General features: G+C 46.6%; 1 protein-coding gene across 2 annotated transcripts in view; it reads right to left on the bottom strand.

The window, feature by feature from the left end:
- Nucleotides 1-11,421, bottom strand: part of CACNB4 (calcium voltage-gated channel auxiliary subunit beta 4) — a 297,445-nt gene extending 286,024 nt beyond the window's left edge. Inside the window, exons 1-2 of one of the 2 annotated variants that reach the window (XM_075529205.1) lie at nucleotides 11,362-11,421; nucleotides 10,801-10,884 (exon numbers count right to left, since the gene is read on the bottom strand). In XM_075529205.1, coding sequence (XP_075385320.1) covers nucleotides 10,801-10,884; nucleotides 11,362-11,421 — 144 coding nt within the window. Of the gene's footprint in view, nucleotides 1-10,800; nucleotides 10,885-11,109; nucleotides 11,119-11,361 lie in introns of those variants that run through there. The other variant, XM_075529206.1, reaches the window with a different exon arrangement.
- Nucleotides 11,422-13,094: the final 1,673 nt, after the last annotated feature.

Here is a 13,094-nt window from a genome sequence, read left to right as displayed (position 1 = left end):
GACGCGCACCATCTAGGTCTGACTTAGGCCAGAGCCACGGGCTATGCGGAAGTCTCGGATGTTTATAGCCCGAGGGCTGCCCATCTGCAATGTTGCAGGAAGTTCCCATGCATAGAATGAAAACGTTCAACTCTGCTGATGAAAATGAGTCATCGTAATCTGTCATGTTGCTAAAATAGGAGGGTGCTTCAAAATTTTGTGGAAAAAGCAGAAATAAAAGATGATGGCATTTTTCCCCCAACAATGTTTTTGAAATCGTGGTTATGCCACTCCCGGGCCTGCTTCCCAGAGACTCTTCCTCTTACCCTGCTCGGCTCTCTGTTTCAGAAGGACTCTCTATTCCAGAATATCCTGATGCCTGCAGGATATTTTCCAAGCTCCTATATCAGCTGACATCCAGCTAGGGTCGGTTGATGGGAAACATGGGCTGGAGGGGTGGGGAGGAAAAAGGGCAAAGCCAAGGTCTCTCTTACGATTCTCTCTACCACAGTGGCTTCTCTGGCAGAGACTGCATCTCCTCGGTAGCTCCTGCTTCCCCCAGACAGTGGCCCTGTGGTTCTCACTCTTGCCAGGCCCTGAACTCGATTAAGTTTTCCTCCTTTCCCTTCCTAAGGGGGCAGTAGCTACCTGTTGTTGCTAACCACTGGTCTTGTATTTCTTAGCTCTCTTACCACTTGTTTAACCACTAAAGTCCCTTGGTTGTAAAAACTCAAGAAGTTAAGACATAGACCAACGGGGGAAAAAAAAAGACATAGACGAACGGAATAGAAATGAGTCCCGAAGTACACACATCAATGGTCAACTTGGTTTCCACTTAATGGGAGCGAATAAATCTCTTCAATAGATGGTGTTGGGAAAAATTGGATTTCCACATACAATAAAACCGGATCTATGGCTCACACCATACCAAAAAAGAAAAAATTCAAAGTGGGTTAAGGGATCTAAATGTACAAACTAAAGCCATAAAATTCTTCGAAGAACCAGCCAGAGCAACACTGTCAGGTCTATAGCATCCAACAAAGGGTTGCCTAATAGAATAGTCACAGCAAAAACAGCAAAAGGTAAAATAAATAAATGGGGCCTCATACAAATTAAACATATTTTATTAAGAGACTTTATGGAAAAAGTAAAAGAAAAACTACCAACTTTAATATGCCTCTAAGCCAAATATCCAATAAGAATCAGATGGCCACGGCTGGAGCCAAAGTGGGTGAACAAGTAAATGTGGTGAAGAAATGTGGTGAAGAAAGCTCAAAAGAGATAGTGACTGGGGTCTTAAAGGCTTGAAGATAAACAAGCGGCCATCTAGCTCAGAAGCAACAAAGTCCACATGGAAGAACACACCAGCCTGTGTGATCGAGTGGTCCCGAAGGGATCAGTTATCAGGCATCAAAGAACAAAAAAGTCATATCATTGACTGCATACCTCCATGATAGGATCGCTGAAGACAAATGGGTGCATAAGCAAATGTGGTGAAGAAAGCTGATGGTGCTATCGAAAGAGATAGTGTCTGGGGTCTTAAAGGCTTGAAGGTGAACAAGCGGCCATCTAGCTCAGAAGCAAAAAAGCCCACATGGAAGAAGCACACCGGCCAGTGTGATCATGAGGTGCCAAAGGGACCAGGTATAGATGCATCATGCAAAAAAAAAAAAAGATATATGTGTGTATATGTATATATATATATGTGTGTGTGTGTGTCTATATATGTATATGTGTGTGTGTGTGTGTGTGTGTATATATGGTTCAGGAGAGGAGATGGGTCAATGAGGGTGCGAGGTAGTACCGATGAAGAACACAGCTTTCCCCTGGGTCCTGAATGCTTCTTCCCCCCAACTACCATGATCCGAATTCTACCTTGCAGGGCTGGATAGGGCAGAGGTTGTACACTGGGGCATATGGGGGTTGGAGGCACAGGGAATCCAGGGTGGATGATACCTTCAGGACCAGGGGTGTGAGGGGTGATCCTGGGAGAGTGGAGGGCGAGTGGGTTGGAAAGGGGGAACTGATTACAGGGGTCCACGTGTGACCTCCTCACTGGGAGAGGGACAGCAGAGAAGGGGGGGGGAGACTCCGGATAGGGCAAGATATGACAAAATAACGATGTATAAATTACCAAGGGCACATTGGGAGGGGGGAGCAGGGAGGGAGGGGAAAAAAAAGAGGACCTGATGCAAAGGGCTTAAGTGGAGAGCGAATGCTTTGAGAATGATTGGGGCGGGGAATATATGGATGTGCTTTATACAATTGATGTATGTATATGTATGGATTGTGATAAGAATTGTGTGAGTCCCTAATAAAATGTAAAAAAAGAAAATAAAAATTAAAAAAAAATCAGATGGCCAACATATTTCTAAAATTTGGACAATTCTATAACAAAAAGACAAAGCAGTCATAAAATGGACCAAGGACGTGAATAGCTGTTTCACAGAAGAGAACCATCCGTGACCACCCAACACCTGGAAAGATAGATGCTCAGCACCTTTATCATCTAAGCAATGCAAATCAGTAGCACAAGGAGCTATCATTTCACTCCCACTAGGATAGTTCAGATTAAACATGGGATTATTGTTGCTGATTTCATTTGTTGAGATAAGATTTGTAATTCTATACAGTGTGCTTCTTTAAAAACCAAAAAATTTGTAAAGGGTGGGAGGGAAATCCCTGCAGATTCCTTACCCCCTTGGACCTAAATGTTGATGTAAGTGGCTAAAAAAAAAAAGTGGACTTGGAGTCTTTAGTAACATACAGGCTCCTATCAAACATCTACATATGTATATATAAACACAAACATGAAATAAATACTGTCGAGGATGTGGAGAAATTAGAACGCTTACTCATTGCTGGTTGGGATACAAAATGGTACAAGTGCTGTGGAAAACGGTGAGGCGGTTCTTCAATAAACTAAAATCAGAGGAGAAATAAATAAATAACCTAAAATCAGACCACCTGTACGACCCAGCAATTCCTCTCCTAGGTGTGCACCCACAAGACGTGAAAGCAGCGTTGCTTCCAAGATCCAAAAGCAGGAAACAATCTGCCCCTCAACAGATAACTTGATAAAATAGGACTCAGCCAGCAGGAGAAATGAGGTTCTGACATATGCTACCTATTGATGCAACCTGCAGACATGATGCGGAGAGAAATAAGCCAGTCACCAAGAGGTAAATCTTGCATGGCCTCACCTGTATAAGGCAAACGTTTAGAGACCAAAGTTTATGCACGGTCACTAGGGGCAGAGGAGGAGCCCGGGTGGTGTGTGGGTACACACTGGGGGGCAATGGAAATCCCAACAGTTCCATGGAGGAAGACCGGGCTTTCTACCCTGGAAACCCATAGTGGGTGGCCGAGTCAGCACCGACCTGATGGCAGAGAGTTTGGGTTTGGGGGAGAAGAAGGGGAAGGGCAAAGTTGCATTGAGAAATTTGTTGCCACAATACACCTGCTCCTTCTTCAAAGTCAGCAAGGACTGGCCTCGGAGAACGTCGTTGGCAACCCTTACTCCACCGGGCTTACAGACTCAACGAGCATCGAAAAGGAACACCATTTGAGTGCCAGGCTGTGGTTCTTAGTGTAAACTGAAGTGTGCAGAATCCTTCGGTCAAGGGCTAAGGAGATGCAACACTGCCTTCGGGCGTTTATAGACCTGGGTGGAGGATGTGCCCAGTGAGACCAGCTTTGCCTTTTGATGTTTTTGTTTAATAGCGGTTTCCAAGATTTTGTAGCAAGATTTTTCACTTCACCCTTGTGCAAGAGTTTTTAATGTGAGTCATCAACCATCCAAATAAAATGTACAGCCAGATTGAAACTGAGCAGAAACTATAGACTTCAAAAAAATATAATTAATAAATAAAAAGAAACTATAGACTTCAGATTGCCCAGGGGAAGGACACCCTGTGCTTCAAAGCAACTATGTGGAATAAGAATTAGTTCCAAGATCTCTACATGTTCTTTCATGTGTCCGTGTCTATGTGTGCCTATGTGTGTACCTCATATAGTCAGAGATGAAGTGTACCATGGTAGGAGAAGTTTAGAATTGGAATCAGGATTCCCTGTCTTACGTCTGCCACTACCTATTAGTGTGACCTTGAGAAGACGTTCACATCTTTCTACCTCTGTTTCAGTCATCTGAATGCGAGAGGCTGAGGTGCCCGGTCTCTTCAATCTCTTCCCGTTCTAAAATTCTGTGATTCTAATTCCGTGGATAAAATTTGAATATGCACATGATTCTAGGCATATGATTATTCTTAGACCTATGCACAAAGCATATGCCTTCTCCTAATGAATTCCCATTTCATCAGAGAAGCAGGTCTATATCTAATGCCCAAATTATAGCCCAGTGGATTTTTTATTTTTGGCCAACTTGTTCTATTAGAGCAGTGGTTTTCAACCTTCCTAATGCCTTGACCCTTTAATACAGTTCCTCATGTTGTGGAGACTCCCCCAACCATAACATTATTTCTGTTATTACTTCATCACTGTCATTTTGCTACTGTTCAGAATCAGGCAACCCCTGTGTAAGGGTCGCTCGACCCACAAAGGGGTTGTGACCCACAGGTTGAGAACTGCTGTATTAGAGCATTAATTTAGTTTCTGAATATGTTTCAGATTTCTAAAAGCAGTAGGGATTCACTGAATGATCTAATTAGCATACCAAAGAAAGACACGCTTCCTTGTTCAAAGGTAGCTGATCCCAAAGACAGCTGCAACAATATGTTCCATCTTAGATGCTCTTTTGATAGGTGATTCGTTTTACTTTTGATGTTGAGAATATTCACAGCATAACATACACTGATGCAACAATTTCTGTACGTGCAACTTAGTGACACTGATTCCATTCTTCCAGTTGTGCAAATGTTCGCACCTTTAAAAAAATCATTTTAGGGGCTCTTACAGCTTTTATCACAATCCATAGACACTTCCATTATGTCAAGCACATTTGTACATCTGTTGCCATCATCATTTTCAAAATCTTTTCTTTCTGCTTGAGCCTTGGTATTAGCTCATCCCCCTTCCCCTTCCTCCCTCATGATCCCTTGATAATTTATAATTATTGTTTCTTCACCCACTTTTCTCTTGGCTGTCCCCCTGGCAGGGGGTTATAGTTATAGGTCAATTGATCCTTGTGATCGATTAACCCTTTTCCCCTCCCCCTACCTTCCCCTTACCCTCCTTACTCTCATTATCTGTCCTGTGTTTCCAGCTCGTATCTGTACCAGAGTACATGCTTTGGTCTAGCTGGATTTTTAAGGTAGAATTGGGGTCATGATCGTGGGAGTGGGGCTATTAATGAACTAGAGGAAAGTTGTGTGTTTTGTCGGTGCTATACTTCACCCTGACTGGCTCATCTCTTCTTTGTGACCCTTCTGACAGGATATCCAATTGTCTACAGATGGGCTTGAGGTTGCCACACCACCCCCCTCCTCATTCACATCGATATGATTTTTTGGTTTTGGGTCTTTGATGCCTGATACCTGATCCCATCGACACTTCATGATCACACTCTCACCTTTCTTTTCCAAGTTGTTCCTCCTTCATTAACATAAGCCCAATGCCCTAAGTGTCCTGTCTAACCTTGCAATTTGCTTTTACCTATTTAGTCCCACACAGAGAGATCTTAAAAGAGCACAGTGCTTCATCTACAAATTCAACCCATTCCAATGGCATTCTTTACAGAATTATAAAGACCAACCCTCAACTTTCTATGAAATGGCAAGAAGCCTGCAATGACTATATCAATGTTGAAGAGAAATTGCTTCTGATTTCAAGACATACATTACAGTCATGCAGGTCTGCCGGTCTCAAGGCAAAAGGGAAATTGCTCGGAGAGGCTAACAGCCATTTATTCCATTTCCCCCTCCTGTTCTTGACTCTTCTTCTGTTGCTCATGTTGAATAAGACTAATAAGACCCCAGTGGCTGCTTGCAAACTCAACCAAAGCACTAAAGAAGCTATCAGGCCAAATCTTAGGGACGTCTCATGAAACCAAGACCCTAACCCACCAAAGGAAGGAATCAAAGCCCAGGAGGTGTTTGGTTGTGTACCTCTTTGGCAATGTAACCAATACCCGGCTTTATCTAAAGATAGAAACTAGTTTCCCTCCCCTTGAGCTGGCCCTGGTGGCTTGTTTTGAGAAAACCATTGCAATAAATGCTGTATTACTTTTGAATCTTGGTCTCAGGAGACCTATGACTTTCTGCCTTTATTTATCACCATGCTCCTTCTTGGAACCCGGCCACCATACTGCGAGGACATTCCAGCAACCATACTGAGAGGCCCATGTGGGAGAAAACAGAGGCCCAGGCCACAGCACCAGTCTCAGCAAAGAGGCAGCACCAATCACCATGCACCTGTGTGAGGCTGTTCTGGACCTTCCAGACATTCAAGTGCTCAGTTAACGTGCGGTGAAGCAGAACTGTCTGCTCGGGTCACAGAATCCTGAGAAAGAATAAAATGTCATCATTTCCACCACCCCCCTCTCTCTCTCCTCCCTACATGTTCCTGTTGAAAAGCCACATAGAGTCATGCTGGTGGCATCGGAGCCCTGGAGATGCATCCACTGCCATTGGATCCACAGGCCTTTCCACCCACCAGCCTGTGTACTTGCTGCAGTCAGCATCATTGCATGTGCTCTGCGAGTCTACAGAGGAATTTATGGACTAGTATCGGATATATGGGCTAATTTTGGGCTTAAGGACTTGATCTAGACTGGGCTGGGTACTTTATCATTGTACAATTGTTCTTTGATATAAAGCTCTTTCCTATACATAAAAAATGTCATCATTTTAAGCTATTAAGTTTTGGGATTCTTTATCAGGCCAACAACAGGTTTACTGAAACAGAGGGTCTAATACGGGAGCAGGACTCCAAGCTTGAATGTATTAGGTTAGTTCAGTCTATTGTTTAGAGCAAAAGCCTCCATCAGCCACACCTTCCCTCCTTCCAACATTAAATCCCACATCTGCGGCGAGCCCTAGGCAGTACTTAGCAGGTGAGACACAGGACCCCAAACACAGGAATGCTCCTGCCATTGCGGAACTGATCGTCCGCCTGGGCAGGCAATCACTGACAGAGAAACAGAAATACAGGTTAAATGATAATCCTGGTGATTCTATGGAGAACTGGCACGAAGGTGCTCTGGGAGCCCTCACGGGAGAACTGATCTCATCAGGGCAGTTAGAAAAGCTCCCCTGAGGAACTGAAAAGTGAGCTTCAGTCACGACCCGAACACCCCTTAGAAGTGTGGAGGATGGCGAGACTCTGCCTCACATACTTTGGACACGTTATCAGCAGGGACTGGTTCCTGCAGACGAGGAAGCTCTCCAAGAGATGGCTGCAACCCTGGGCTCCAGCCTAAGGACGATCGTCAGCATGGTGCCAGACCCGGCAGGGTTTTCGTCTGTCGTACACAAGGTACACTCTGGGGTGGAACCACCTCACGGGCACCTGGCAGCAACAACAAACAGAGGGGAGAGTGCACATCCTCTGCACAGAGGGTTCAGCATGTGCCAAGGGCCTATGGTACGAGAGAGGTGGTGTGTTCAAGTTCTGCGTCCAGAGCTTCGAGATCACATGTCAACAGGAGGCCAGACAGCAGGTGAATGCCAAGTGGGGTAAGACCTGGACGTTCTCAGAAGGGCAAGGAAGGTCAACAAATGTATCCTACACTGATCAGATTTTCTCTCACAACACCAGTTGGGAAAGGACTTACCTGGAGCATTCAACGAACTGTAGCTGCAGAGACAGCCACAGAAGTTGTAATGCTGAGCTCACTGCCGCTTTTTGTCACCCCTTCGTTCCTTGTTACATGTCACTGTACTGTCGCCAGGCAGCTGTTTCCATTACTAGATTATAAAGTCCTCTGAGAGCAAGGAATCGTTTGTTCATCTTTTCATTCCTTCCCTGGCACAGGGATCTAGCACAGAGCTAGGCACTAGGCACACCTAAGCAAAACGACATCCCCACTGCCATCAAATCACGGCTGACACAGCAAATGCTTCATTCGCGCGTCCTAAATTTAAAACCCGAGGAAATAATTTGTTGATAAATAGGCTGCCAGAAGTAATCTTCTGGGAGAAAATCCTACAACCTCCATTGGAAAGCCACTCCAATGATAACAACCCTCCTATGAAAGTTTTGCTATAAATTATTCTCTTTCTAATTTTAGCCAATTCTTGAATTTCAGACTCAATTAAAGCCGAGAACGCTGCCACAACATTTCCGAAGACTACCCTTCTGTACTCTTTGCAGATCATTACTGGGTCACCCCTAGCTTTCTCTCCTTTCAGGGCAAAATACTTAACCTTCTCATCTTTCCTCAAAGAAACCATTTAGTGGCTCCCTGGCTTTGGTCCAAAGGCTTCACACCCTTCCTGTCTCTCGGAGGCCAGCAATCTAGGAGACCAGGAACAAGGTCAACGATGCCTGAGGGACTCCCAGGAGCAGCCCTCGGGTACCAGGGGGCGATCTCCCACAATCAGCTAATCTGCAGGCAAACTCACACGCATGCACTTTGATGTGTGTGCATATGCACACATGTGTACATGTACGTACACAAATACACTGAAACTTCCACTAGCTTGAAGAACTCGGGCTGTTTTATTGAACATGGTTGCCAACTGCCCTCTGTTCAAGCATCCCTATTTGTTTACTATTTCTCCACATGTTTATAAATGACAGGTCAGACAGAGAAATGCACCGTAAGCATTATTTTTATTGGTAGCCCCAATGTGTTCATCTTCAAAGATTGTGAAATGGCGCCAATAAATTCCATCATGCTCATATGTCAGGAATCCAAATATCAATTAATCATTGATCATTGTACAAATAATGAGGTTCTATTTAATATGAACAGCTGTTGTACTTAAAAATATTTGGGCATTTGGGTGAAAACTTTTCATAAGATTCACATAAACTCCATTTGTAATCATTTTTCATCTCTTGTCAAATCCCTGTTATTTTTTATTATGGCCATTACAGAAGTTCATACTATGCATTTAAATGAGCTGCAAAATATTTGCAAAACTGCCTATATTTTTAATCAGAAAAGTAAGAGTTGTAAATAACATCTTTAGTGGGCTGATTTTTATATTTCACTATTCTTCCATTAGAAAAATATAATTACAACTATCAGCTGAATACAAATTAGTCTATTTCATTAAACCAACAAATTCCAATTTCAGGAAAATTTATGTGATGCATTTGCCGTAAAACTCTGCTTTGGTTTAAATTACTCCCAAATTATTTAACATGCAATACTTAGAATAAACAAATCAATAATTAAGACACTTTGCTAAGAACTTCACACATATTACCTCACTTACATATTTCTGGCATAAATTGGGGATGGTATAAGAATATTTGTTTTGTTTGGACTTAAAAAAATCATTAGTGAAGTGATGGTGCAGATGAACTCAAAAGTATTAGTCAAACAGCCTTGGAAGGCGCTGCTGTATAATTAGTAATCCCAAGAATTTACAACAAAACACGACCAAAAATAGGCACCTGCAAAATAAACACTAGCAAGTCCCCAAGCATTTGCAAAAGTCAACTTCATTTTTTGAAAATGGACAAGACTTTTTGCCCTGTGACATAATGAATTACCAAAGCACAGCAAAGGGATAGAGACTATATTTTCAGACGGAATTAAGATGTGATCATTTTAATACTGCATATGTACAATGCTCCCTGGATTACATAAAGAGGAGTAGTTATAAATTCTATCTCTGGAGAAAATGAAATTCTGCATCATAGGGTATCATTTATATCCGCTTTATGGACCCCTTTAGGAAGAGTCTGGGTTCCACTTGGGTCTCATACCCACTCGTTGTGGACAATCTGTTCAAACGAGTTCAAAATGATAATCATTAAAGAAACCCAATAGCTGCCATCTGAGATTGGATACGCACTCCTAAAGAGAAAGGAACTTCTCAAGGTCGCGCCGGAGGTCCACATCGAAGCCTACCGGCGGCGAAGCGCTCCGTGTGATGACCAAAGTCCTGCCAGGTCACCCCGAACGCACACACCTCAACAGCCTCAGCTCTAAGGAGAGGGATCAAGGTGATTCACTTGTGCATCATCTCCCCAGAACCCAGCTGCACATTTAGAGCACAGGAGCAGTAAGACAACTGAGGACCAGGTCCCCACGTCAAGGTAAAAGGCATTGACCATTCTGCATAACCCCTGGATCTTGAGCACAAACAACGTGCACAACAAATCACGCGGAAGCAAGCAGTTAAGTGCAGTCGCACCCAGATCCCAACACTTTAACTCGCTCGACCAGGCAGTCTTCGCCAAATAATCCGAACGAAAAATGAGGTCTCAAAGTTTGTGCTCCAAGTGTCTTTCGTTAGACCAGAGCTCTGAGACCCCTCCCAAGACCCAGAAAGGAAAGAGCAAGCACTCAACTAGGGCAAAAATCCAAGAACCGCTAGCACTGCGCCCCAAAGTCGAGCGACAATGCTCAGAGATGTGTCTGTCCCCTTCACCTGGAAGGGGCATCCAGACGGGCACTGAGAACCGCAATTGCCCTAACTGAAACCAGGTGCCCGCCGACTCTTGCCCGCGTCGCACCTACAGGAACGAACTTCCCGGGCGGCGCGGGGCCCCCAGCACCCGAAAGTTTCGGAGCAGGACGCGGAGCTAGAGGGAGACAGCCGGAGCGCCAGCCCGGCCCGGGAGGAGGCGCGGCGCGCGTGGGGACCTCAGGTCGCTCCCCAGGTGCCACCACCCCCACCCCCCGGCCCCCGGCCCCACGCCGCGCACCTGCCTTCTCCCACCCGCCGCCCCCCGGCCGCCCCCTACCTGTCTGAGGATGAAGCTGGTCGAAGTGGTGCTGCCATCGGATCTTTTCAACCTGCTCCGCCGGGTCGTGGTGCCTCGGGCCACCTGAACTCGACACACGGGCCAGAAAGAAGCCGGTGAGGGCGACAGCGGGGAGCGGGGCGACCACCGCGGGCCGGAGTCCGCCTCGGGACCAGCCCCGCGGGGCCCCGCAGCGCCCACACCCAAGTCTCCTCCGCGTGCCCCCGCCCCATGCAAGCCCCCAGCCCCCCTCCCCCAAGCCTCGACAGGTGAAAGCACGCCCGAGAAGAGCAGCCCGCGAGCACCCACCACATCCATTAACAAGGCTCTCCGGGCGCCGGGGCCACGTCCCCGGCATGGGCTGGGGGAGGCTGCGGGCTCCGGAGCGGGAGCGCAGGGACTCGGACAAGGTGACCAGGAGGCGGAGAAAGAGGAGGAGCGGGCGTTGGAAGGGCCCGGGAGGGGGGCGGGGGGCGGACTCCCGAGACCCAGGGCCCCGCGCGCGGCCGAAAGGCGGGGCGAGGAGGGGGAAGGGGGGCGGGGGCGGGGGCGGGGCGGTACCTGCGAGGTGGGCGAGGGCGGCCCGTCCGCCGGTCCGTTCTTGGCGTAGGAGGAGGACATGTTCACGGCCGCATGGCCCCCGCGGGCGGCTGCGCTGCGGGCCGGAGGGTGGGGGCGCGGGACTTCCCCGCCCGGCGCCGGACCCGCGCCCCGGCGAGTCCCGAGGCTTCACGGGGGGCCCGGGGAGGGGGCTTCCCAGGACCTCGCCTCCGGGAGCGGACTGGGAGAGGCGCTCTCCCACCCAGCTCCGGAGAGCCTTACATCAGAGCCCGGCGGGCGCAGGCTGGGGGAAATCTGGGATGGGGGTGGGAGGACGAAAATAGTCTGCACAGTTTCCACCGAGACAAAGGTGGCACGGTTCGTGAATCAGGATTTGGGGAGGGAGGCTGGTGCACTGTGTCGTCGGGGAGTGGGGGGCGACTCTGTGTGTGTGTGTGTGTGTGTGTGTGTGTGTGTTTGGCTTTCTGTCCATAATTTTTTTTATTGTTGTTTTGGCAACTCTAGCCTCAGAGCCGGGAAACACACTCGATGCACGGGGCAGCCCCTGCCAGCCGGAGATGAGCGTGCCCTAAGGAGTTTTGAAGGTCACCGGTGACCTGCTGGAAGGCAAGAGTTGGCTTCGAGTCTTGCTATTTCTGCGCGGATTGCTGTTTTCGAGAGAAGAAAGCCATTCTTGAAATCATACCTCACCTCTGTAGGTTACATACAGGAAATTTATTTGAGCGCAAGTAAAAAACCGGAGAGTGTGGAATTGAGGGACTTTAAGTAATAAGAAGAGGAAAAGAAATATAGATATATATATATTCATACACATGTGAATTCCAAGTGAACCCAGTTCATCTCACCCTGTCTTCAAGGACTGATGGGAACAACTGCTAAGTTTGCTTTCCCAGTTACTTAGTCTTGATGGGATTTAGGACAGCCAAACAGGACTGCTACTAGGCTTCCGGCTCATAAACACATGTATCCATTCCAAATAAAGCACTTCTTTATTTTTAAAAACGGTTTATTAGGGGCTCATACAACTTATCACCCATCCGTTGTGTAAAGCACATCTGTACATTCATTGCCCTCATCATTTTCGAAGCATTTGCTCTCCACTTAAGCCCTTTGCATCAGGTCCTCATTTTTCCCCCCTCCCTCCTTCCTCCCCCCTCCCTAATAAATCCTTGATAATTTATAAATTATTATTTTGCCCTATCTTAACCTGTCGGACATCTCCCCTCACCCACTCTTCTGTTGTCAGTCCCCCAGGGAGGAAGTCACATGCAGATCCCCTTTCCAACCCACCCTCCTTCTACCCTCCAAGTATGGCCACTCACACCCCTGGTCCTTAAGGTATCATCCGTCCTGGATTCCCTGTGCCTCCAGCTCCTATCTGCACCAGTGTACATCCTCTATAAAGCACTTCTTTAAACTTGCCTTTGTAGTTGGTGGATGGCTGCAGTCAAGTTCTCTCAGTAATGCAGTGGTTTTAGCCTCATTAGGGTGCCTTAGATTTTTCTTTTTTTAAGGATACTTTTTGATGTGGAAAAAAATATTTTGAGGCCAGAGCTAAAACCAAATTTCTTACAAAACTCAAGGAAGTAGAGTTTCACAAGTCACTGAAGCTTTACAGCGAGTTTATGGGAATGCTGCCTCACATAAAACAAAGCAACCGTTTTTGTAATGGATGGAGCATTTTAAGGAAGGCTGGAAAGGTCCCAAGCTTGAATTCAAAACAGTTATGCCCA

The sequence above is a fragment of the Tenrec ecaudatus genome, chromosome 13 (assembly GCF_050624435.1).
Source record: "Tenrec ecaudatus isolate mTenEca1 chromosome 13, mTenEca1.hap1, whole genome shotgun sequence".
Classification (NCBI taxonomy): Eukaryota; Metazoa; Chordata; class Mammalia; order Afrosoricida; family Tenrecidae; genus Tenrec; species Tenrec ecaudatus.
The sequence above is the reverse complement of the archived record's forward strand: the minus strand, read 5'-3'. Positions and strand labels throughout refer to the sequence as shown.